The following is a 26,799-nucleotide window of genomic DNA, read 5'->3' on the forward strand; positions in this document are numbered from 1 at the left end:
ATCCCCAAAAATAACCAAATTTATCCTTTTAGGATTTTCATTTATGGAGTCCCTTGGACAAAACGTAATAACGTAAGTTCAATAGCACTGTAGATTTTTTTCTAAAAAAAATGTATTTTGAAAAATGGGCTAAATATTACTATTGTCAAATATTTTAATGTACAGTTAAATTATAGTTTAATGAATCTGTATTAAAATTAAGAATTTTGAATACTTGAATGTACTCATTTAAATATACTACATTATTCGTAAATACAAATTTTTTAACAATCTTATTTTCAAGTATAGAACAATAGTTTTTCATACAGATCTTCAGAAAGATATTTTCTGTTGTTTTGAAACGGATAACACAGAAAAAATCATTATACACTAAACGTTTAATTCATTTTTTCTCATCGAATACTACAGTTCGGGATTGTTTAAATAGTCTCGTAAATGTTTTAACATGGTTGCCTATTTGCCGATTGTTTGGAACTTACTTAAGTAAAAATCTAAAGTTTGATTTAAAATAGTTTAAACTAATTAAATGATAAATATTATATTTAAAATAGTGGAATATTAGAAAAGGATAACCGAATGAAACATCAAGGAATTTTAAATGATTAGGTCTTTTATTTAGCTTTCTACATTTACTGAAAGTACTAAATAATTATAAAATAATATTTATTAATTTATTAAGGTTTTTAGTTGAGATAAAAAAAGTCAATGGCACGAGCGGGATTCGATGGGAAGTTGGTGTCCGAGTGGATCGAGGTCACGATAGCTCAAGCGGTAGAGCAGCGGCGTATCAAGCCGAAGATCGTGGGTTCGAATCTCGCTCGTGCCACTGACTTTTTTATCTCAACTAAAAACCTTAATTAATTGTAATATATTAATTGGTCAAGCGGACCACGAAATTAGTGAATTTAATATTTATTAAATCGAAAACTTTGCTTAAGCCTAGGTAAAAGTTGTTCCTTTTCCAGACAGATACAGTCTGGAGTGGGCTTAAGTTTGTACACCCCCTTCTCCTGGATTCTGTAACACACCGTCTTAGATTGCTTCTAGTCAGAGCGTTAAAGCGACCTTTGGCCGAACAAACACTACACTTTGATATCCGGGTGGAAGTAGGGATTAACAAAGTTCAGCAGGACAAGCGCAAACTAAGATCATTCCCTCACAATCACCACTTTTGTAATTGTTCTGCAGAAATTACAATACTTCCAAGGTTAACTCGAAATCCAGGGGGCGAACGTAATCGAAAATATCCATCCAACGTTTATCATAGGAATATGTAGCCAATTATTTGCTTTATTAGTGGTTTTGTCAAAGAACAAACAAAGACTACTGTCAAAGACAAACCAAACTCGTTTTTTTTCGGGTTGTCAAGAAATTTGCCAAAACGCGACGGCCAAATTAATAGCACAATAAATAATACTAAGATTTCAAATGATACGTTAAAATAAAGGCGAATTAAAAAAATGCATTGAAATTTTAAAAAATGAGTTGTTAGTCAGTAATCACAGCAAGAACTGCTTTTACCATTTCAATTATAATAATAATACTATGTGCTATAATAAGAAAGAAAAGAAACATAGACCGAAAAAAAATATCACCGTTCGAATGCGGATTTGATCCGCACAAAATATCACCTCGAATACCATTCTCAATTCAATTCTTTCTAATTGCAACTCTATTCTTAGCCATTAAACGTGGCCCTAAGAAAAATAATACAGCATGTTGTTAACGAAAATAATATTAAAACGAGTTCTTAGTTTTTTTTAAACCTAATATAGAGATTATTTCTATTATGATAATTAATTTTACAAATACACTGATGGACAAAATTAACGCCCCACTCTTAAATTATAATGTATGTAGGTTTATATTTTGCACACCAAAAATAAGTTTAGTTGTAAAAATAAAGCATATAAAAAGAAAATGTTTATTTCCTGATTCTAAAAAAAAAGATTTTTTAGTAAAAATGTAAAAAAAAATCAAGAACCCATAAAAAGGGAAAAAGAACTTTTTTTGTCCTCTTTAATATTCAGTATTTATACCTCTGGCAGGAATCACGTCCGTGCATGGGGAGTACCTTTCTTCTGAGCATCTCCATACGAAATTACGCCCATAAGAAGATTTGAGGCCAACTCTCACCTCGTCTGTAAAGAGAACTCGTCCCAAATCTTCCAATGTCCAATGAACATGTTCACGTACGAAATGACGCCTGGCCATTTTTTGAGACGCGTGCCGAGCCCTGAGATTATTTTCATTGAGCCTTCTTCTTACAGTCCTGGTAGCCTCTGCTGGGTCCCAGGACACATGGGAGTAGAAGGCAACGAGAAAGCGGACACCCTTGCAAGAAAAGGGGCTGCCACACCGCTAATAGGACCCGAACCCTTCTGTGGAATAGGAATACACACTATTAACGAATATCTCAGACAGAAGGACAAAAAGAAAATGAGCGAACTTTGGAATTTACTTATTGGACATAGACAATCCAAGAATCTTCTAACCAACTTTGGCAAGAAAGAAATCACAGAATGTGTCAAAGGAAGCAGGAATAGACTGCGAATCCTAACAGGATTCCTGACAGAACACTGTAGATTAAATGGACATCTAAAGAAAATTGGAACAATCCAAGATGGCACATGTAGATTCTGCAAAGAAGCAGAAGAGACACCAACACACTTACTAACAAACTGCGGAGCTACACTAGCCCGCAGGAGGAAGTGTTTTGGGATGTACAATGTGACCATATAAGAATTACAACCACTGAAACCGGGCCTATTAATCAAGTTTCTTGATGAAATAGGACTCACCGATGTGCTTTAGGCAGAGCACAGGGGATACAATAGCTCTTAAAGGGCGCAGTATACCATACCCTGAAATATTACATCTACATCTACATCTACAGTCCTGGTGGAAATTGAAACATTTCGGATTGTCTTTACGATTTCTTAACGCATTTCCCGTAATGATGTGGTTTCGAAGAGCCTGATGATGGACAAATCTATCGTCGCTCTGGTTTGTAGACCTAGGTCGACCCGTCCATCTAGTGTGAAGTCCTGTTTCATTAAAGAGAACCGGTTGGGCACTCTCAACACTGCACACGAGAATGACACATCTACACGGAAAACAAACACTTACAGCCCTGAAGATGATGTCACTAAAGATCGAAACGTTGGCACGATAAGGAAAATGTTTTTCTAAAACCTACGTCCCACCAGACCGCATCTCACGATCTCCGAATAATCATTGACTAACGGTCACTAAATACCACACAATATTTGTAGTTGTAAATATCAAATACATGTAATAAAAAAAAATTAATTAAAAAACATTTATTAAACGATAGTTGTTAATCAAACGATGGGTTTAAAATGATAAAAGCAAGGAGGAGGAGCCGTTTGTTCTATGGCAATTTATTTGTAGCCAGCGTTGTACAAGTTTAGTTTAAACACAATACCAACATTGTTGCCAGTTGAGAACTCCCAGAATTTCAACGTTGTAGTACAAAAGGGAAAAGTTTATTTAAAATTCAAAATCATTTTGAGATCTATGGTATGGTTGTCTCATAAAACTCCTTAAATTAAAAATCTGAGAACGTAGTAGACAATTTATTAAGTATTTAAATGACGGCGGAAATTACATTAAAAAATTGCACCTATGTTTTCCCTTATTTAGTGTGACTTTGTGTAATTGTTGATTATGTTGAGTTATTATGAGTAAATCAAGAATCAGACTTAACATACTGTTTCGAATTCCAAAGTCTTAATTGACTGAGCAACGTTCAGACAAGATGGAATTGTCTCTTTTAGATCATTCCCTCTCATCTCCTTTATCTTCCTTTGGATTCAAAATGAAAAGCCGTGATTTAATTGTTCATAATATAATGTTGATAACAAAGTCAAGTCTGTTAATTCGTCAGACCCGAACACCGAACAGCGAAATGTACTTTTCGAATTTTTTCTCATTCCAAAACTCCTTTTTTTGTTTATAAACATCAAAAAAAATTACAGCGGAAAGAAATGGTGAAACAAATTATCAACAGGAACTGATGATCCAATGATCATTCCATCTCAATTTTTCGATGTTTTACATTTAAGAATATTTCCAACCCGTCACGAGATTTGTTCCAATGTGCACTGCTGAAATAAAAAGATAATTAAATTTTAAATTCAAACGTTTTTTTATATGTTTAGCCTATAGGCAGAAATGACCAATTCCATATCCACATGGAATAAAACCCTATCACATGTGCACTTTAATCAAATTCAATGATCAGTTTGAATTCTATTTTAGGTGTACGTTTTTGTTAGTGTGGTTAAAAAACAGCTGTTGTTAACACAATTTCGGTAAAAGTATTAGTTTTGATTTCAATATAATATTTTAAATTTTGAAAAAAAATGGTCTTGAAATGATTGTGACTTTTTTTTCATAGACTGTGTATTATTTTTAAAATTCCTATGCCACAATTATTGCTAAACATCTATATAATAATTCCAATAATTTATCATCAAAAGAGGTTGATAAAATTTTCAGAAAATTGCAATTTTATCCATGAAAACGTGGTTTTTCAAAGAAGGTCCCAAAAGTTGGAAACCGTGTAAATTCTGTTTTGTAGCTCTCAAAAAATCTAGACGTGAAACGAATAAAAACTGCAGTAATCTTTACCCAAGACTTTACCCAAAATTTACGAACATTGAGCACCAAAGTCAAACAGTTGGAAAAAGTATTCAAGATACCTGAAGGCCTTCATATCGTGCTAGATGGTTTCGAAAACCGCTCTCAACAAATAATAAATAAAACACACTGTTTTTATGCTGATAATATTGCTAGGAAATTCAAATAGTGTTAAAAGAAAAATATTTTGAAGAGATATTAAAATAATATGAAAAGCCAAAATAAATACTTTTTATATTCGCATATTCCAAAGATAAATTCGATAAAAAAAAAATAAAATACTGTCAGTGCTCTGATTGTTTTTTAAAAAGACCATTACATACAGAAAAGCACGAACAATTTGGTACGCAAAAATTTTTAAAGGTTTTTCGTCTTATCTGCTCTTATTAAAATTATTATTAAAACAATGAGAAAGAACGCATAACGAAAGGTTGGGGGACGCTGTAATCTAGAAAAATTTCTTTGATCATAGGTGGTTTTATTTAACTCAAAGGAAGTCGAGAATGGGGATTTTCTGGATTCGATTTGTGATTCGGCATTCAATATTGGAAAGGAAGTTAATTATTAAGGACGATAAACGAATGAAAGGTAAAAATAAAATGAAGGTTTAATAGTTTTTTTAACTATATGACGTTGGCGCAGCTACGGCCGAGTTTGCCAGGGTTATTATAGACGGCGATTATTAGGGAAAAGAGAGATAAATTGTAGAAGAATAAGACTACGATGAATTGAAAAAAAAATTAAAATGTGTGTGTGTTGAGATACACGACAGACAACAATGACACATCTACACGGAAAACAAACACTTTGAGCCCTGAAGATGATTTCAATAAAGATGGAAAGGTTGGCACGAAAAAGAAAATGTTTTTCTAAACCTACATCACACGAGACCCCTATAAATAATCATTAATTAACGGTCACTTAATACCACACATTTATACACGAAATACTTGTTTTTCTCTTTTAAAGTGGTTTTGCTAAATTGGTGAAAGATTTGAATATTTTCTTTTGATATAAGATCGTTAGATAAAAAACGGATTACATTCCCTGTGTAGTCCTCTTGTAATATTCCTGTACCATATAAACAAACATGAACTTATNGTTTGAGGTACAATAGATTTATTACTACCTTCAAATCGTCTCTATGAGCTCTTTTTTCGATAGTCTTTTCTCTTTTTGTATGTGTAATACGTCTAAATTATGCCTGTTGAAATATTATTACATAACATTATCGTTAACAATGTGCTAATCATCAATAACGTGTAAGTCACCGTCATCATTATCAGTCAGCTTCATGTGACGGGGTCTTCCGTCAATCTGTTTTCCCGTCATCAACGTCCGGTGAAATTCTACCGAGTCTTGTCCAGAAATTTAACACGTTTCCATTAATCTACTCTCCAGCTTTTACCACGTATAGGATATTTTTTGGAATATAAGTAACAAGGCATTTTTATTACGAGATGTTAATCAACAGTTTATCTTTCAGTTCGCAGTCAATAAACATAAACGGAGGTGTAAATGGCAACTGATAGGATTTTAATCATTGTAAAGTGAAAAATAGTAACAGTAATCAAATTGATTAATTAAATTTTGTGTAATTCTTCTAAATAAAACCTCCATCAAATTGAAGAATATTTTATTGCACATAATAATTTAAAAAACGAAAATATATTCTATTTCCATTTTTACTTATGTTGTTTGCAACCGGCATTTGAAGATTATTCGACTTGTTTAATTTCTTCCAAGTGATCAAACAGAGCCTCAATAAATTAACCAGATGTCGTTGCATCGGAAGGCAGAGCAACATTCTGGTTTATTAGATTTTCGCAAGTGTTTTTCATCGAAAGATAAAAATGTGTTGGAATGATGCTTTAAAGGTCTTTAGTTGTGCAATATGAAATATTACGAGGCAAGGAGGTCTCGATGCGAACGTTGTGACGTTGATGTTCTCAGGATGGGGACGTAGGGTTAGGATGGGATCGAGAGTTACTGTGGAAGTTATGTAAAAAAATGATCGTTTCAGTTCGTTGACAAAAGTAATGTTAGTGACGTAGTACGGAGCTTTGACAGGTTGTCTGAGGGCTTTTGATTAGAATAATTGGTTACGCTGGATATTATAGGCTTGACCGAACTTCACATTTCCACTCTTTTATAATATTCATAGCAAAGATAGGAGTCGAAACATTTATTTTATTTGAAATTTTTTCTACACAAATTTTAATGCTAATAAATTTTTACCATATTTGTTTTGTTAAACCATTTACACTGTACAAGGTAATTTTACTATACGCGTTGCATTCTTCTGCCAAGTCTTGGTATGCCTTTGTCCTCATTAGTTTTATAAGGACGATAATATGTCATTTGTTAGCAGAAGTAATTGCAGCTTTCAGGAAAAAGGAAATTACAATGCAGTATGAAGTTTACTATTCATTAAACTACTTACATCAGAATTGAAGGGATGTTTTGTTTGGAACCTGTCATCACCTGCATACGTCGCTAAACCAACGGTTAGCAAATGGTAATCCGTTCTCCTTATCCAACTAACCTGCAACGCAATTGAGTCTTATTATCATTTAAATATGTGAAAAAAAAGTACATACTAAATATAAGAATATCATGTATTCAAGTTCCGTCTTGTTAAAGATAAAGTTTTACTACCAACTTTCGAAATTATATATAAGATTTTAAGATCCAAACATTTCTCCAAAACAGTAGAGTCAAGTGTTAAAGCACATTATTCATCTGCCGCAGTTAATATTTCCGGTGAATAATCTTCAGAGAACCGTCAGGTACTTAATGTACCGAAATGTCTGGGCAGTTGATGATTCTGCTGGTGGGAAAAGTGGACCAATAATTACAGTGTTACAGTCCTGATAATCGATCTTATGTGACGAAATTGTTGAGCAAGTAATTTACTATCAATTAAAATGAAAAAACAAAAAACAAATAAATACGAGATTCTTTTCAGAGAATCTTCGGAAGAGGTCAAAGCGGAGAAAACTTCCTTACGGTTTTAGCCGAGCTTTCGACAGTTTTATACTGTCATCATCAGGGCTTTAAAACCTTAATAGGAAATTAAACAACATGGTGTTTTGGGCACAGAAGTACATTATGTTTTTTGGGGCTCAGCATCTCATGTAAGTCTAAAAAACCAATAAAATCCTCCTTTTTTTAATTTTTCAGATACATGTGATCACAGTGCGTTTCTTAAATAAATATATATATATACAATTNTTGACCTCTTCCGAAGATCCTCTGAAAAGACTTCTTGTATCCAGCAGTTTGATAATCTAGTTCATCGTTACAAATACGTGATCGGTTGAAAAAGTTGGAGATTATTTCGTTTATCCGAAAAATAACATTCGGAAACGGTTTTTGCGAATAACTTGAGATTGGTTACTGTAAATTAATAACTGTTTGCACTATTGAATTCAACATCGAAAATCCTTTCAAAAAATTTACATTTATAAATATTTTGCCGTTTGAAATAGTTAAGTTGGTTCAGTTTGATCGGCTAGACCAAAAATCAAAATTTACTTATCTAGGGGTTTTTATACAAAAACATACCCCAAAAAAAATTAGGGGGAGGTACAGAAGTTAATGGATATTCTTTGAGGAAGAAGATACATGTACATAAAACTTATCAATTATAATTTAAAAATTAATTTACTCAGACTAAATTCAAACGATACGGTATATTTGTGTGGAGTACTTCAGTGTTCCGACGGGTCGTATAGACAAAATATTGTATTATTAATTGTTCATGAAATGATTTATAATGGAATTCGTCAGGGCAAAGGACAAAAGTTAAGAACATAAAAATAATTTTAGTAACCAAACATTTTACTTTAACATGAACTAAACTAATATTAAAACAGAAAATAAACCAATTAATTATTCGTCTTATTTTGGTTGAGATGAAAAACCTTGCATGATAAGAATAATTAATATTAAGGTCACTAAACAATATGGTTTACAGAAAATAAAATTTAGCTCTTTCTAATAAAAAATAAAAGAAAATAAAGGAGAAGGGGGATTGTTATGAAATGTACCAATGAAAAGAATAAAAGAAAAGTAAATCATTACTTGATTAGTAAAAAAATCCACTTTCCACTAAAAAAAAAAAAGATTTGTAAAATGTAGCTTTTTTATATAATTAACTAAATTTACCCAATGGGTTCAGTTTAAAAGATTAACTACGGCTACATCCGACAAGTAGGTACTTAATTTATTTTTTATTTAAATAAATATGTATATAAATATATGCTAAATAACATCTCAAGAAAACGCTACGGACGTGGAAACATTGAAATCAATTAAAATTTTTTTTGTGATACTAGGTGGAGAATATTAGAAACATTTCTTGTTAATACACTCTAGGGGCCGAAAAATAATTTTGAAGTTACTTTATAAAATTTTTTATTGTGATTTTCTTTCACTGTTGTGAAGTAGTTGTAGTTTATTATAGGTGAGTTTATTTGTTTTTAATGAAAAATAAGAAAATATGCTGGACCGTAGTAAACAAAATAAGATAAATAAACAGTTTTAACAATAAAAAGACGGTTTTAGTAAAATAGGGTAAAAAATTGCATTTGGAAAAGCCAAATTTGGTTTGATTGATGGATTTGATTTGAACACCCTAAAAAACCTTAGATGCTAATTTTCATAGCAAACGAAAAAGAAAATGGGCTGGATTAGGCAGTGGCAATTTATCTATCCCCGATGACCAGGGTTGATCACAAAAATGCACAGATATTTTACCGAAATTCAATGTTATGACGACTCTTAGAAAGCAAGACTTTTGTCAATTGTCTGATGATGTCAAAATAAAAAAGTCCAAAAAGCTGTATTTTATATCTCCCGTTGATTGATTTTCGGAGATCAACTTTATGTCATTGAGTGTAATTTGTAATGTTCTAATCCCCTTCAACGTTTCCAGTGGATCGGTGGATTTTCAAATTTATCACTATTTTAGCGATTTTTAGAACATTTAGAAAGACATTTAGAAAGATAAACTTTTTATTTTTTTTTCTCCAAAAAATGTGATTCGATTTGGAGAAACCAAGTCGATATTCATTTTTTGCACTCCAAAAAATCACGGATTACACATGATGTAACTTGGTCAATTGGCTACGAAAACGTAAATGGATTAATATTAAATACTATTTTTACCCAAAAGGCTTGCTAAATGTGAAACAATGTTTCCATAGGGTGAAGGGAGTTGGTCTAATTTTGGTGATAAATCAGAAAGTTTGCCCACGGCTTCAGCCAGAGGGATGGGGATCCAAGGGAATGTACACACTGCTGTAAGTGACATCAGCTGTCATGTCCTTTCATACATTAGCTCCTCGTAAAGATAAAACGGCTTTCGTACCTTCATGTGTTTTACGATAAGCGCTTTAAGCTTATAATACCGCTCGTTATCGGATGTTAATTATATGCCTACACTTTTTGAAATTCGGAAGGTTTGACTAGATAAATTAATTCCGAAAATAAAGCTTAATCAGTAATTAGACGTATTAGAAGAACATTACAATTTGCTAACTGTCGAATTACAAACGTGATTGTTCGAAATATTTTTCGTTCGTGATGATCACTACCTACCTGTTATTATTTTACCGTCATTGAACAATTTAAGAAAATTATTTATGTCTGATTCATGAGACCAACCTTCTACTCCATACACGATGACTAAGCTGGTGTTCCGCAAGGCGGCATCCTAAGTTCCATCCTGTATTCAGTACACAGTGCAGACTGCAGACAACACCGATACTGCACATATGCTGGCAATACCGCCTCCGTTCAGCAAATCCAGACATACTATTGACCTTCAGAAATTTCCAGGACGATCTCTCTTGTTTGAAAGAATGGTTAAAGAAATGAAGGACCAGGCTTAACGAAATCCCAATGAATAACCTTAACGCTTCACCTCTCTTCCAATCTACGACACCTGTGTTCCTTTCCTAGCTGTCAATATCGTCCGCTATTTTGGATTTACATCGTAAAAAACTTACTTGGGACGCCCACACGCTACTCAAAAGAATAGAACCATACAAAATCTCAAACAACTTGACAACTCGAAAACAAACTACTAATTTTCACATGTGTGATGGTGATGAGGATACTAGGAACAGGATTTGTGCACCCAGTCACTGCAGCTTTCTTGCTTATTGTACCTTCCTAGTTCTCTAGTTCAGTGCTATCGACTCAAACCTTCTTCTCAAAAGTATAAGATCATTGACTGCTACTGCTATAATTTCATTCCCTAGGTTTTTTCGATTTGCACATTACTTTTTAATCAATCTGGGCATAAGGAATTGAACTGTGGAGTTCAACCAACGTTTTCAACCTTTAAAGAATCCCGTCACTCCACTCTAAAATTCTGCCAAAGAACCACTACCATTGCCCAAGCTCCCTAATTAGTATCCAAACTGAATTTAAAACACCATTTTTTCTTCAAACCGGGTTTGTTTTTATACCTTCAACTGAGAATGTCTATCGGCTGAAAGGTATATCTGATCCGTTACTATCTGTTGAACGATTCTGTTCAGGGATGGGGGTGGAGAGTTAAGCATATTGAACATTGACAGAGTTTTTGGCACAATTGATTCAATACAAATTACGAAAAACAAACATGGAAATCATTGCCTCATTCCCTGAAGGATCATTCTTTTTAAAAATGTATTAACTCACTTCCAAAAATGTATTAACAAGTAAAGTTTCTGAAATGCAATGTTAATACTTATCTAAATGGAGAAAAACCTTCTTTTTTTTAAAACTCGGTCGAAAATTATCAGGAAATTAGTAGAACTCGGAAGCTTTTGACATGATACCGGAATAGGATACACATTAATGATTTTTGTAAAATGCATGAACACAGTTCTTATAAACCACTCCAGCAATGGGCCAATTTTCCTTTTTTATAGTTCTGTTATCCCGAAGGTAGTGTAATTAAATGTTTCTGATAATACTATAATAATGAATATTATTTTAACCTGGGCATGGTTAGAGGCTAGCATTAGGGTAAAGAAAAGAGAGGGTTGGCCAACGTTATTTCATAAAACAATATCATTTGGCCTGAGAAACAGTAAATTACAAACAATTATATTATAAAATACATACCACCTATCTGGCGTCACCTTCATTTAGCACCAAAAACCTTTAATGTAATATTTTTGAAAGTTACTAAGTTATAAATAATATAATTTAATCTTAAAGTTAAAAACCAAAACAATCCAATCAATCTGAATATACAGATGTGGGTCGAACATTAGCTCTGGATTTGGAAAGAGGAAAAAAGAGAATGGGAGAAAGTGATTGGAGATCACTAAGTTTGGTAAGACCAAACATACCGTCCAGATAAAAACAATTTAACCACCATCTAAATTATAAAAAGAGAAACTGTCCAGACTTAAACAACAAAATATAATAAACAATGAAACGGATTTACAAAGGGAAAATAAATCAGCCGGAAATAAGGAAATCTTGACCTGCAGTCGTCAAAATACACTCAAAGATTTTTAATTCGACAGTTGTATTGTATGTAACTTCACAATACATTTAATACATTAAAAAATATTTGTTAAATTAATTATTACGTATGCTTTTCTAGTTTAGCATAGACAGTTATATCACTAGTAAAACATCAGCCTCGAGAGAAAAATCGTGAATTATTCAAAGACAGTGCAATCCAAAGAAACATGAGTTTTTCAAGACAAAATACTGACGACAGGTGACCAGAAATCTTGTTATAGACTTGCGCCATGGCTGACCACACGATCGGAGTGATTACTAAAATAAAAGACAAATCAAAGGATAGCTGAAGCAGTCATTGTATTCTCCACAGACATACTTTAACTATGAAACAATTGCCAACCTCTGTTAAGAAAATGTTGGAAGAGTTTGTTCAAATAATTAATTATATTAAGTCGCGGCCATTGAAGTCAAGACTTAATTTCATACTGACGATATGGGAAACCTTAATCGTTCCCTTCTTTGCCATGCAGAAGTGAGGATGTCTGTTGAAATAATTAATTATATCAAGTCGCAGCCATTGAAGTCAAGACAATACTATTTTCACAGTACTATGTGTTGATGTACTTCATATTCCCATCTTCACCATACAGAAGGTAGCTGGCTGTCTCGGGGAAAAGCACGTTCACGATTACAAGAATTACGTTCTGAAATCTTATGTCTATTGATGGACCATACTGTCAAATAGGCTAATATGTTTAATTACGGGAAAAGGTAATGTATGTTGTCGTTGTATACTGTCGTATTTATCAGATATTTTCATGAAAATGTATAAGATGTGTCTATCTTTGCAAGGGAAGATAATCACAATTTTCGATGCTTATGACAAAGTACGCGCCTTCAAAAGAAAAATCCAATTTTGGTNCGGAACCCAAACTGATGATCTGGAATAATATTAGAATTTTCAATTATTGGCAGTAGTCGTCGGAGAAGTAGTTTTTCTAGTATTTTGGCAAGGATAGAAAGGAGACTAATGGGTCGATAGGAATTTCGAAGATCAGACGGTTTATTTGGCTTATGAATCATTTTAATTATAGAGAACTTCCATTGCAATGGAAAATATGTGGTCCTGAGCACAGCGTTGTATAGGTATGTTAAGAATAGTAAGCCTCTGTGGGGAAAATTTTGTAATATTTGTTTTGTAATTAGATCATAACCTGGAGCTTTTCGTGAAGGTAGTTGTGTAATAGTGTGTCGTTTGTCTGATGGAGTAAATGCTTTAGGAGGGTAAGAGAGTTGCAAGGGGACATTCAAGTCGTGTTCAATGTTAAGCTGATGGTCATGATCAAGTATGTCATAGTGTGCAGTAAAAATTGAGGAAAGATGCAAAAAAAACTGGAGCTTGCGAACGGTACATTGATTGCCGAAACATATGAACACCTAACAAATTTGTAAATGTCCTTTGAGCACTACTTCCCACTACAGCTCGAGATACAATACTGACTGGGTGGTCTAAACCGTTTTCAGTTTCGAAAAATCCAACCAGTCTGTCTTCAAGTGAATACGAATGTTTCATCAGACTCCACCTTGAAATCTTTTTTCGAGTACGATACTTAACCCCATTTTTAGCTCCGTCTGGAAAACAAAAATTTCAAACCGCTAGTTGAACCCGCAAAACTTATTCCATTTGCCACAACTTAATAACAATTAAACATACCCAAATTGTGGAGGCTTAAACCACATGACGCTTCCCATTAATTTATTAATCATTAATGCTCGAGTTTTACCTACCTAATGTTTCTGTTCTATCCAATTTGATTATTGTCACTTATGCCAATCTGTTGTTTGTTTTCATAGTGATACCCATCCATCCCCTAATTAGTAATGGTCTCGCTAATTTATAAAATTGCAATTTAATAAATAACTACAACAAACTAGAAGTATCTAATTTTAAATACTTTAATGAGAGGGGTCCGCCCTGGATTTCGTTACAACAAGATGAAATTTAACCAATAAATAATACCTGTTTAAACACGCCTTGCCTAAATAAACATGACTAAAATGTAAAGTAAATTTCGTTTGTTAAGTGGGTAATGGAATAATGCACCCTTTCTCGACGATCATATTGATTAATACGTAAACTTTATTTCTTTAAAAAACAAAAGAAATATCTCTGACTTAAAAGGAAACAAAGGCTCAGGGGAAAACCGACGTTACAGGGTCGGCAAGCCCGGAGGGTTATATAAATAAAAGGAATTTTCCCATTGAGCAATATCCGCTGATCCGAGAAAAGGGGGAGATCTTTATTTCCGTCGTTGTTGGGTTAAGAATAATTAAAGGCTGCAAATGCAAGGCTATTTGTCATCGGGCCTTTGTGTGAACTGTCGGCGATAACGGTGAATATTTTTCTGGTGCTCTCACCCGAAAAAAAAATTCTTTAAGCTATGAATCACGTCGGGAATTATGCTTAAAAATTACCGGAATTCGCCAATTTCCGATGTCGTCATTTTTTGGCCCCTCATTCAAAAAGCAATTATTTAAATTATTCCTTCAATAAGAATTCCGTTTTGCGATCGAAAATTCAATCTACGCCGAATGGAAAAAAAAGAAACTTAAGTAGATTTATTATAGTTTATTAAAAAAAAAAGATTTTTGAGAGTAAAATAGGATTCTTTTGTTTAAATCGAACTAGCCTTCCTTTTCGGACAACTTCTTATAAACAAATTAATAATTTTTATTATTAGAATTAGCATAAATAATATTTGATAAGTTCAAGTAGCTACTATGGAGGAGTTCACATATCTCTCATAAGATATTTTCCAAAATATATATCCAATATACACTGAGAGGCAAAAAAACTGGCCACGCTCGTTTTTTTAGTAAACACTTGCATTCGTTTATATATACAGGGTGTCCCAGTTCCTTCTGACGAAACTCAGGGAATCTATTCTACTCTTCGTTTGGAGCAAAAAATGCTCAGGAGAAAATTTTCGGAAAGTTCTCTGTTTTGAAGATATTCGTCAATTTAGGTTTTTTCAACTTTTCACTACCTTACCACATAAAAACGCTTACAACGTCCAAAATGTTGAGATTACAATAAATCCAATTACACCATTTGAAAGAACGCTAAATTTGCTGTAAGATACTTCTATTTGCAATAGTCTGAATGACATAAAACTTTAGCCAATATCAGTTGGAACATGTCAAAATTACAAAATTTGAAATTTTGGTCATGATTGCATGTTCTACTGAGGTTAAAAAAACCTACAACTTGTCAAATTTCACAAAAACTTCTTCATCTAATATGCTTTACGTTGATTTTTGAACTCTACTAGAACGTTATTTAAAAACCTGGATATATCAACGTAAAGCATATTAGATGAAGAAGTTTTTGTAAAATTTGACAAGTTGTAGGTATTTTTTGTAACCTCAGTAGAACGTGCAATCATGACCAAAATTTTAAATTTTGTAATTTTGACATGATCCAACTGATATTGGCTACCATATCACTGAACAAAATCATATAATGTGATGATTGTATGTACGAAGGTACGCGGTTTTGTTTTCAACCTATTCGTATTATTAAATTTGTGAGTTTTCTTTGTCTATGGATGTTATGTTTGTGTGTCTGTGATTTTGTAGGATTAAGTCTAGTTTTTTCGGTTTGTTTTTGGGATAGTCGGTACTTTTCCATTTTATTTCGTATGATGTTTTGAGTGGGAGCTGTTTTTAATTTGCGTAATCGTAAGTTGTAGGGTTGAACGTGTTTTCTTTGTATATTTCAAAGTTTTCGTCCTTTTGTACGTGATATTGTTGTTTCATATAGTATGTATTGTTGAGAGTCGATTGTTTTCTGAAAGTAAGTGGTGCAGTCTGATTTTCTGGCATTGTCTTTGAACAATCATGTTTGTTCTTTGAGCTCTTTTTTTCAAAGTTTTTAAAATACATGCTCAACAAAGCAGAAAAACATATTTAAAATAAGTATGTAAATTAGTTAACCTATTTTGTCGTCTAATCCCAAAACACTTTTATTAAAATCGGTCATCCCACAGGTGTGAGCTATCCTTGTAATATTAAAGTGTGTTATGTTAATTGTATCTCTAAAGATTAACGTGATACTTCTGTAGTATTTATGATTAAAATGTGTTCTCTTTTTACTTATACAGTTGTGTGTACTTACAAAATATATAATATTAGGCAGTACAAAAATAAGTGTTTAAAAAAATTGAACAGGCCTTCTGATATTTGGAAAAACACATAAAAAGACTCCAATTTTTTTTCTCACAAAGGTCAATTCAAGTTAATTAATTTTGTCAGATTCGTGATGTCAGATACAAGATAATAAAAGTAAATTATAAAAGGGATTTAATTCCAATTTATAAGAACGGCTGTAAACGTCTTAATAACGATGATGGGAAGTTTAGGCCGCAGGAGCTTTCATCAGTTAGGGTCATCTGCCCCCAATGAATGGAGTTTGTGATCCGAGGCACACATATACTCCCATTGAAATTTAAATAATAGGTTGTAAAATAAGTCCATAGCGTTGTTCAATAATTGAATTTTATCATTCTTGTGTTTTGAATCAACTTTTGTTTAATCATTAGAAAAGAATGGCTTTTCGTGCACTAAAACATTTTTTTTGTAAATTTAAAAGGAGGCCAACCATTAGGGTCATAAATCGCCTTGATCTTCTATTGTGTGTGAGGGGTGGAGAGCACAGGTCACCCCCGCACAAGAAGGCCCAGCCCGCCGAGGGTGCGACGAATACCGTGCAAGGGACTGTGAACCCTACTTTTTATTCCATTTTAAAGACATTTTTAGTATGGGCATGCCATTCCCATCATCCACATCCCTCACACGTCTGGATTTTCTTTGTAAACCCTTTTCAACCGGTGCCCGCCCCACACCCACCAGACCCACCAACCGCCCCCACGGGAACACGCCAGACTGCAAAATCCTCATATGGTACTTGTCTAATTTTTGTAGCACTACATATTAGCTCTTCCTGAAGCTAGATCAGCTTGTTCATAACAGTGATTAGGGACCCTGTAATGTTATTTAAATGTTAATGTTATTTCCATCAATTTGAGCGATTTAAACGCAAAAAGTATGTCTTGCCAATACTTCCCACACTGCATATAGAGGAAAGAGCAAAGGAGCAAAGAGGATTCTGACTATGGCTGGCCTCTAACGTTCATTGAACCTATGTCGATTTCATAGGCTGAAAAAATCGTTATTCCATACATCCTATGGATTTATGAATCCAAGTTCACCTCTAAAATGGCATACTAAATCGTTGGAATTTTCAAACGTGGGCAGTCGAAAATACGAAAATTTCGTACTCTTGTCATCATCAGGTGGTTCACAGTATCAACGTTTGGTGTGGACTTCTCGGAAATAAATTAATTGGGGCTTATTTCTACGAAAATTATTTAAATGGTGCTCAGTTTCTCAATTTTTTGAGGGAGGTTGCACCAACACTATTAGATGATGTTCCTCTGCAACAACGGAAAAGAATGATCTTCCCTCTTGATTGCTAGCACACAATTTTTTTTGCAGGTGAGACGTTATTTGAATCGTCACTTCCGGAATAGGTGAATAGGACCTCATGGCCCGATCTGTTGGCCTCCTCGGTCACCCGAATTAACTCCACTTTACTATTTTCTGTGAGGCCAGTTAAAAAACAGTGTCTACGCCAATCATAACCCAGCAACCTCAATTAAAGAATTGCGGAAAAAGTTAGAAAATGCTTGTCAATCCATCTCCCTTGACTCTATTACTCTGGGCACAGATAAAGGGTGTGTAAAAAGAACAAATCTTTGCAGTTTGAACATGAAATGTGATTACTAAATAGCAAACAAAATGTCTGGTTTCCGTGAATGCCCACTATTTTTTTAAATTTTTTTAGGCATTTAGGATGCAAATTAGGGAGTTGCGAAAACGCAGCATCGGGCACTTGATTAGTCATTTCCCCTTATTGCTTTTATCCTTTACAAATGTATTAAATTCGGATTATATTTGACATATAGGTAAATTAAAATCATCATTAAGTATAATAATTGTAACTATATTTTTTTAATTGTCCTGTTTTGGTGAAATTCAAGAAAACATTTTTCGTGCAATGCGATTCCGCATTTTAACACATTTTTATGGTTGTGGATTTACATACTCCACATTGGGTACGTTTTTCTGTCGTCCCTAAGAAATGCCCAATTTTGTCGAATCGAGTCCCCGACGAAATCCTGCTCATAACAGTTGATGTCGAATACCCTGTTCGTTTAGGTGCATTTCCGAATCTTTCAAGCAGTTCACTAGCAACACTTCTCTTGAACTGAAAAAAGTCTAATATCTTTCCTGGAAAAGCTCTGTATAACAACCAGGCATATTGTAGAGCCGCATCTATGGATCAGAGAAATATGGGCCACCACCATTTTTTAGAAATGATGGTTGTACGGTAAGTGGCAACATTTTGATAAGCTGCCGATTATTTTTGGGCCTGACTTGGCGGAGTGAATGTTTGATAATTCGAAAGTACTGTTACCGAGTTACCGTTCCACCGGCACAATAGAATTGATGAGTTTTTTTTCTATGCAAGACTGTTATAAGCCTCTAGGTTCTTTTTTCATAATAGCTACATCTTTTATGGGCGCGTCTTTAGTTCGGTTTTTTCTTATAGTTCCTGTAATTCCGACAAAAGTTTCAGACAGTTTTGTAGCCACTTTCAAAGTTATAAAAAAATTGCAGGCAAACATCTCATGAGGCAGCACTGAATTGTCTTCATTTTTAGGTTACTTGTCGGAAAAATTTAGGAGAGTACTTCCTCCTAGTCCATAATCGTCTTTGTACTGGTTACATTGGCCATTGGCTCCTTGATAAACGACAAAGTTTATTAAATACCCTAATTTCAGATTGTGGCTCCAAACTTCGTATCCAAAGCGTATGGGCTTTTCTCTGATACAATGTCTGATCCATGCCTTCCATAATAAGGGGTCATCGCCTCATCCACAATGGATTCGGGTTCCCAGTTGGCGTATCGATAAAATGTCTCTTTTAGGTGAGTCAGCAATGGATTTATTTTCCAAAGTCTGTCTTCTCCATCGAAGGAGTGGTTACTATTATTTGCAAAATGTAAATAACACATAATATCATCAAAGCGGTTTCTACGCATTGCTGATGTTACTGCTGCGTTGGTAACGCCAGGCGATTCTTCCTAATACATTCGTCGACTTGGTACAGTAGCATGAAAAGCTTCGTCGGCTCTTTTCACCTCAAAGAAGCCGACGCCTAATACAAAATGTCTTTTCTTCCCACCCCTTCAAAATCCAACGTAAATAAATATAAAACAGCAATATCTCACTGGCACTATCAACACGACACGCACGAATCGCACAATTACACAGAAAACAAACAATTTGAGTGAGTAGAAATACTTTGATTGAATATAAAAAAATATATTTTGCATTGTATAAATTCACTTTTTTCCACATCTTACATGTATTTGTAAACAATGTTTATAAATCCCAGGCCCTGAAGATGATCTCAATAAAGATCGAAACGTTGGCACGGTAAAGAAAATGTTTTTCTAAAACCTACGTTACACACATTTTTTTCGCTGACATTTTTCTTTCTGGGTGCAGGTTTTTTTTATGAGGCATCTTTCGTTTTGTTGTTTGTCTAGATTGGGGTTCAGAATTTCACAAATATCTGAATTTGTAAGTGCATAAATACAAGATACTTGGTTGCTATCATTTATTCCCAAAACGTCTTCATTGTTAGAAGTAAAGACAACTTCAGATTCAGCATATAGTTGACGGCTGTTGAGAATGTTTATCGTACCACCCTCGTCGTCGTCACTACTGTCTATGTCACTATCACATGCATTCTGGGGAGGAGTAATGAATAAGTCTATACATGAGGCTTGATGAAGGGCAGTTTTTCCTCTTCCTCTAATTCTTCCAAAATACACAATAGCTCGTGAGCAATATAATACTTTCTAATAAAAAAGAAGGGAAATAATAATATATCACTAGTATATAAGATAAGGTACTAAAATTAGATACGATATTGTAATAAACTATGATTAGATAAGATAAAAATATATATTAATATAAGAAAAGGCAGGAAAGAAATGGGAAACAGAAATATAAGTAAATCTCAAGGGAAGAGAAAAAAACAGGTTATTTTATATCATGAGTGAACGGTGTTGCGAAAACGCAACACTGAAATTAGACGCCAAATATCACACAGTTATTTTCAATAGTATAAAGACAAACCGAAATAACGTTGCATGTAAAAAAACATAATATTGTAAAATAAAACAAATTATATTTAAAAAAAACAATACGTTTCGGTTTTGCAACACTGGGCATATATGGGTTGAGGATGATCCATCTTCTACGAGACAAGCCCTCCGAGGGCCGCCACCTAGCCACAGTCCTCTTGATACGTCCGAGCTTCTCTGCCGATCCGGCCCATCGACGCTGCCACTTCCTTTTTCAATTCATATACCCCTTAATATTTTTGCGCACCGACTTTCAAATCGGTTGTAAAATCGTCATATAATGAATCAAATCATATAATGATTTCATTTTTTATTTTTTCTAATTTTATTATCGCACTGTTGTCGTTTATTTCCTTTCAGTTATTTACGATCACAGTTGAACTGGTGGGATCGGGCCAGGTCAGTAATGTCCCAAGTTTTCTATGTGCCATGGAACTTGACGTAAATTGTTCTCTTTCTCTCTAACGCAGCAACACTTACTTCTATTTTATCATTAAAGTTTTTTTCCTCATCTTTCAGTACGTTTGGTTATGTGGAACAATGGCATTATATAAAACGGCAGTTTAAAAAAAGGCAGACTTTTGACGATTGAGCAGTATATATTTTCATCCATGTATGGTATCCGTTAAATTGAATACCTCGTTAGTTGAAATGTGTACAAGAGAATGGGAAAGTTTAGAAAAAGCACTTCCATAAAATATTCACAGATCGATGCGTTTAATTAGTTGAACTTGGCCTAAACCACCATTAAAAAATCTTCCGGTTCCAGTGTTTTAAGCTCGACTTAATTATTCAAATTATTTGCAATCAGCCGGGCCGTTTAAACATTATAAAAAATCACTTTCTTCTTGATTTCTTTTGATTAAGCAATGGCAATTCTTGAAACCTATATTGAGCTTCAATATGAAAACATCCTTCTTTGCCCCCCCCCCTTTAAATATTTCTCTTTGAACCTTCACAAAGTAGCATTGCTAAGTGTTGGTCTTTACAGGGCTAGTATTTAAACATGCTATTTTTCTAGAGTAATTGTGAATTATGCAACCTTTATAAACAAATTAACAACAATAATAAATGTATAGCCCTACGAACATATCTGCACTTAACCCACACATAAAGCATATTGCAAAAAGAGGAGGATAAAAGCCAAAAAGAACGAACCTCTGTACTATTATATAAATAAAAGTATCTCTAATTTTCTGTATAACTGCTGTTAGCCTTAAGTGTAAAATATGTGTTAAAATTTATTTTAGAAAATTGGAATGCTATTAAATAAAATAAACGATATTTTCATTATGGGGACGTAGTATATTATTTCTGGGCCAATAAGCACACTTTACAGTGGATGTAGGCGTGCATCTTCATAAAGGACCTGGAAGGCTTCCTTGTAGTATCACCCGAAAGGATTAATCATAGAAATTAAAAAATTATGGACATGTGTGGACTATAATCTCTATCTTTATTCTGGACCTGACCGAGCAGTCAGGAGTAGGGGCGGTAGGTACGGCCTGCCAATAGTCTGCTTTATTTTCCATTTTTGATTATTTAAGTTTTTTTTTAAGTTTGGAGAGTCCCTTTTTCATTAGTTCCATTTTAGGTGGGCGGAAGGTTTAATCCAATCAAAATTATTAAATTTGCCATCTTTCATTTTTTTCTTTTGATAAAATATTTTCAATTCCCTCTCTCACACTCTCTCCCTCTCTTTCTCTTTCTTTCTCTCTCTCGCTATCTATCTATCTATCTATCTATTTATCTAATGGATCTATCTATCTATGTATCTCTCTCTCTCTCTCTATCTATCTATCTATCTATCTATCTATCTATCTATCTATTTATCTAATGGCTCTATCTATCTATGTATCTCTCTCATTCTCTCTCTTTCTCATGCTTTTTCTCTTTCTTTTCTCACTATTTTACTCTTTCTCAGCATTTTATTTTCTTTTAATGTAACCCCTTTGTTTTCTTATTTTGGATATATTTTGTATATATTTTATATTATATTTAGGCCCTTATTATCTTCAATTTTGCTCGATATTAAAATTACACTCTTTTGTTATTTTTTTAACCAGTTTAGATCAATCTGTGAGACCAAAATGTCAACTAACTAATGACAAAAAAATAAATAAAATGAAATGAAATAAATTAAAAAATTAAATAAAATAAATAAACAATGCATAGCTGAATTTCATTGGCCAATTGTGTTTACACTATCTTCTGCCAATTTATCAGATCATAGTAACAAAAGCATCCCTACTCCAGAGTGCACTGATCGTTTAATGATAAATCCTTTCGTCTCGTTAATTTTATTAGTTGCCACTTTCCGTAAGGAAAGGCTCTTTCTATCAATCTCACCGATGAAATAGCATTAAATTACTTTACTGAAATTTAACTGCACTTATCCTGACGTGTTTAATTCCAATCCCTATTCTCATTGTAGTGTCCCGTTTTTGAGGGCAATAATGATTTAGAAAATCATTAACGATTTTTTTTTTGCGTTATGAACTATGCATATTAGCCATGTGACAATTCATATATGTGTGTTCAAATTTGGGGGGGTTATTGTGAAAAAAGGGCCAGAGGCGACGGTGGGAATCGAACCCACGACCGCGGCGTGAGAGTCTCTCATGCTAACCACTCGGCTACCGCGGTCCCCTATCATTAACGATGCTATACGAAAAATTAAAATTAAAGCAATTAATTTTTTTCTAAAACAGTGTTCTACCTCGTATTAAAAGTACTGCCCAATTAAGTTCAAAAGTGTTTACACATTTGAATTTAAAATCAATAATAAAATATATTTATGAATAAAAATTTGTCAAAATATCTTTAACAAAATTATTTCAACAAGAATGTTTTTTATGCCTAACGAAATTAACTTAACTGGAAAGCATTGAGGAAGTTTTGTATAATTAGCAGTCATCAATCAATTAGAGGGAAACTTACTTAGAAATATTGATCAACTTAGCAACATTTAACTTTTTCTGAAGTACATTTTAGAGCTAATTGCTTCTTAGAATGTACACATTTCTGTAGTATCCTAATTCCTATTTTACCACCCTTTCCTCGCCAAGGAAAGATTTTTTTTTTTAGTTGTTGATGACCGGATTTCCTTACTGACGGTAGAAACATTTTTCTTTAATACTTTAGGCTAATAACAAATGTCATTGGTATAAAAAAACAAACAAATCATCTCATATGAAAACACTTATTAAAAAATGACAAACCAATTATTAATGTGTAGAGATTAGTGACCAATAATCGANAAAAAAAAAAAAAAAAAAAAAAAAAAAAAAAAAAAAAAAAAAAAAAAAAAAAAAAAAAAAAATTGGAAAGCTATATATAACATAATCCTTTCTTTTTTTTCTGGCGGGTTTCAATCATGCTATTTGGTTCACATGAAATGTCCGATTTTGTTATTATATTGTAGCACTAACAAGAGAATTAAAGGGCTAAAATTTAACAAAAAATAATTAATATGTAAATAAAAACACTATTTAATACTATATTTAATAACTATGTTTGTTCTTTCAAAGCAAACATTCACATTTTATTATTTTAATTTTATTACATTTTATCTTAAAATTGACAATGAAAACTCAAAATTTTCCAATTTTTTTATGAGTTCCTAGTCACTCGTTCTTCTGCTCAAGCTGCACGGAAAATTAGTCAGTTTGGTGAAAAGGGTGATAAACGAACTATTTGTCGCTTTCTTGGGAAGTTTTTTTTTCAGGCGATACGACTTACGGAACCCATCTCCAAAGAAGACCTTCAATACTAATCAATGACGAACTTCCTAAGGGAGCTTCTTAAGAAAATCTATCTCAAACTGTCAAAGAACCCGCGAAACATCTTGACTCTAGTAGGGCAACAGTTTTCAGGCATTCAAAATCAATCGGAAAATGGAAACGTCAGGAAATTAGTTTTTCTCTGTAGGCACGTAGAGAAACAGAAATAGAAAAAAAACATCCGACGAAATTTGATCATGTACGACGGCATTAGACAATCAGGTGTGCGTTTTGGCCAAAACTCTACCGTAATCTGGAAAAAAAAACCGGTGACTTTGTGTTGATATTTGCTTTATTTCTGTACATGGATAGATTTCAAATTAATAAAAAACTATCAACAAATTCACTGGTGAACAGGTAAATTGGTTTAATTTTAGGTCTAGATTTGTTCTAGTAGTTTTTGAGAAAAGAAAAGTTCATATATGTCAAACACTTTTTCGGTAGTTTCAATGTTTTTATTAGACTATTATTAAAAATAAACAAAGTATTTCAACTTGTGGTTATTTGAACTTATAAAGAAAAATGACACATTCCACAAACGGTATATATTCAACAGTGTCAGAAGTGAATCTTTTCAGTTACCGGATGTTTCTTCCGAGTCATTTGCTCTCAAGATATCACTGACCGTAAGTTGTAATATTATTTATTCCCTTTCTTAGAATATTACTATAAAATATTCACGACTTCTTTGTTGTCTGCGTTTCCATATTTCTGTCTCTCCCAAAATATTTTCTGTTCCTATATATTAAAAATCTCATATATATTTCAGCTTGCAAGAAATATCTTAAGATTTTTAATTATCTGGTGACATTCGTATTTATCTTTATCTTCGGATCTAACCTCTTAACATAAGCTGAACATCAAATATTTAAAATAACTATAAAATACCGTTTCTACAAGCACTCTTTTATAAAGTCCCGGTGTATTGTTCTATCATTATGTTAAGAACAAACAGAGCTCTTTTCCTATAAAGTTATTTTAAATTTTCTTGACTATTTTTTTCATACATTCTATACTAAAATTTTAATTGATCCCTTCCTTCAATATAAAATGTAAATGACATTTTTCAAGAGCCGAACATTGCTCTACTTTGCCTTCAATACTTTTTCTGCCGCTACTTGATGTTACTGTAGGGATGAACCGTTAAATAGGAGGGGCGTACGGATGGATATCCTCTCAAAAACATGCTCTTTCAAAATATATTCAATATCTATGAAAATGTTTAAAAGATTTGGATGAAATGTGACAGAACTCTTTTGGGTGTTGATCACAGTTCTTCCTCTCTGGCTAGTGACATCCCAAGAAATATTTAATATGAAATTCAATATTTAGATTAGCTGTTAAAAAAAATCATAGTGCAGGCTGTTGGAACAGAAAGTCATTTCCATTAAAGCAATAAGTCATAAACTAGACTACTTGAATGTTTTACGTGTTGTGTGGCTCACAGTGACCATAGCGAATTTATTACGCCTGTATATAAACCCCTCATTTTATCTATTTATTTTTCTTACGGTGTAAATTAAAGAAATTGATGACCGCTTTTTAAATATTTTTTTTTACATAGAACTGAATCTGATATCAACAATATCATTCGACGTACGGTGCGCATCTTCAAGGCAGAGCAGTGCAATTTCTTGTTTTCGTTTTTTAATAAGAAGGTACTTTTGATTTCCGAATTCTGTTCTAGTACTTGTTTAAAGAATATTTTACTTAAAGCACTATTTTTCTTGCTTCGTTTAAGAGATATTAAGGTTTAAGATAAATCACTAGCATGTAAAAATAATTAAAATACATTCTTAGAAGAACAGGTATAAAGACGTTGTTTGACTGATGTCTGTTGTCGAACGTGTTTTTGACAGAGCGTTAGTCCGCAAGTGCATTGGTTTCGTCGATTTATTCAAAAACAAATTCTTTGAAATGAACCACGACAGATAAATCGATTCATCCAATGTCAAAACGTGACTAAACCTAGCTGGGATTAATTCAATGAATAGAGAAAGCGGATGCATTCACCGCCTTCCTGACTGCTCAGTTATTATGATCTTTTATCAACAATGCTTCATTTTGATAACCCGATCTGGGTCATAAAAGAAAGTCGAAAATTGGCAGAAATCGCTTCCTTCCTTTCTCTTTATATCTTATAACTGGAAACATGCGGTCTGACACGCGATGTGCTCTTTAGGTAATAGCCGACACCTTTTCGATTCAAACAATTCTTACATGTATGCTTAAATACTTTTATTTCTCGCAACCATTCTAAACCAAAAATAAAATATATGATGTGTTCTATTTTTGTTTCACAAGACAGACAATGCAATATCTAGAACTTGTTAGTAAAAGTTGAAAAAGGGTTTTATTTGTTTGTTTAACAGATTCTGTTACTTTCTGTATTAAAGTGAGTAGGGGAAGATTGACAACGGAATCTCCCAAATCCTGAACGATGGGCTGCCGAAACACCAGTCTCGACCAAAAAAGTAAGGAGGAAAACTCATCATTTTTAGACAATCCTGAAGATTTTTCCGCCAAACAAACGACATGAGCATTGATCTCGGGTTCGCCACTACCGCCGAGTAAACCATGCCTTCGCCCAGACGGTTC

At 33.4% G+C, this 26,799-nt stretch overlaps 1 protein-coding gene across 1 annotated transcript in view; it reads right to left on the reverse strand.

Moving 5' to 3' along the window:
* LOC106673051 (limbic system-associated membrane protein-like) overlaps positions 1–26,799 on the reverse strand; it is a 216,645-nt gene that overhangs the window by 99,074 nt on the left and 90,772 nt on the right. The window contains exon 3 of the mRNA XM_024228370.1: positions 7,109–7,210. Within this exon, the coding sequence (XP_024084138.1) occupies positions 7,109–7,210 (102 nt within the window). The remainder of the gene's footprint in view (positions 1–7,108; positions 7,211–26,799) is intronic.

This window comes from Cimex lectularius, unplaced genomic scaffold (assembly GCF_000648675.2).
Source record: "Cimex lectularius strain Harlan isolate CLEC.00 unplaced genomic scaffold, Clec_2.1 scaffold253, whole genome shotgun sequence".
Lineage (NCBI taxonomy): Eukaryota > Metazoa > Arthropoda > Insecta > Hemiptera > Cimicidae > Cimex > Cimex lectularius.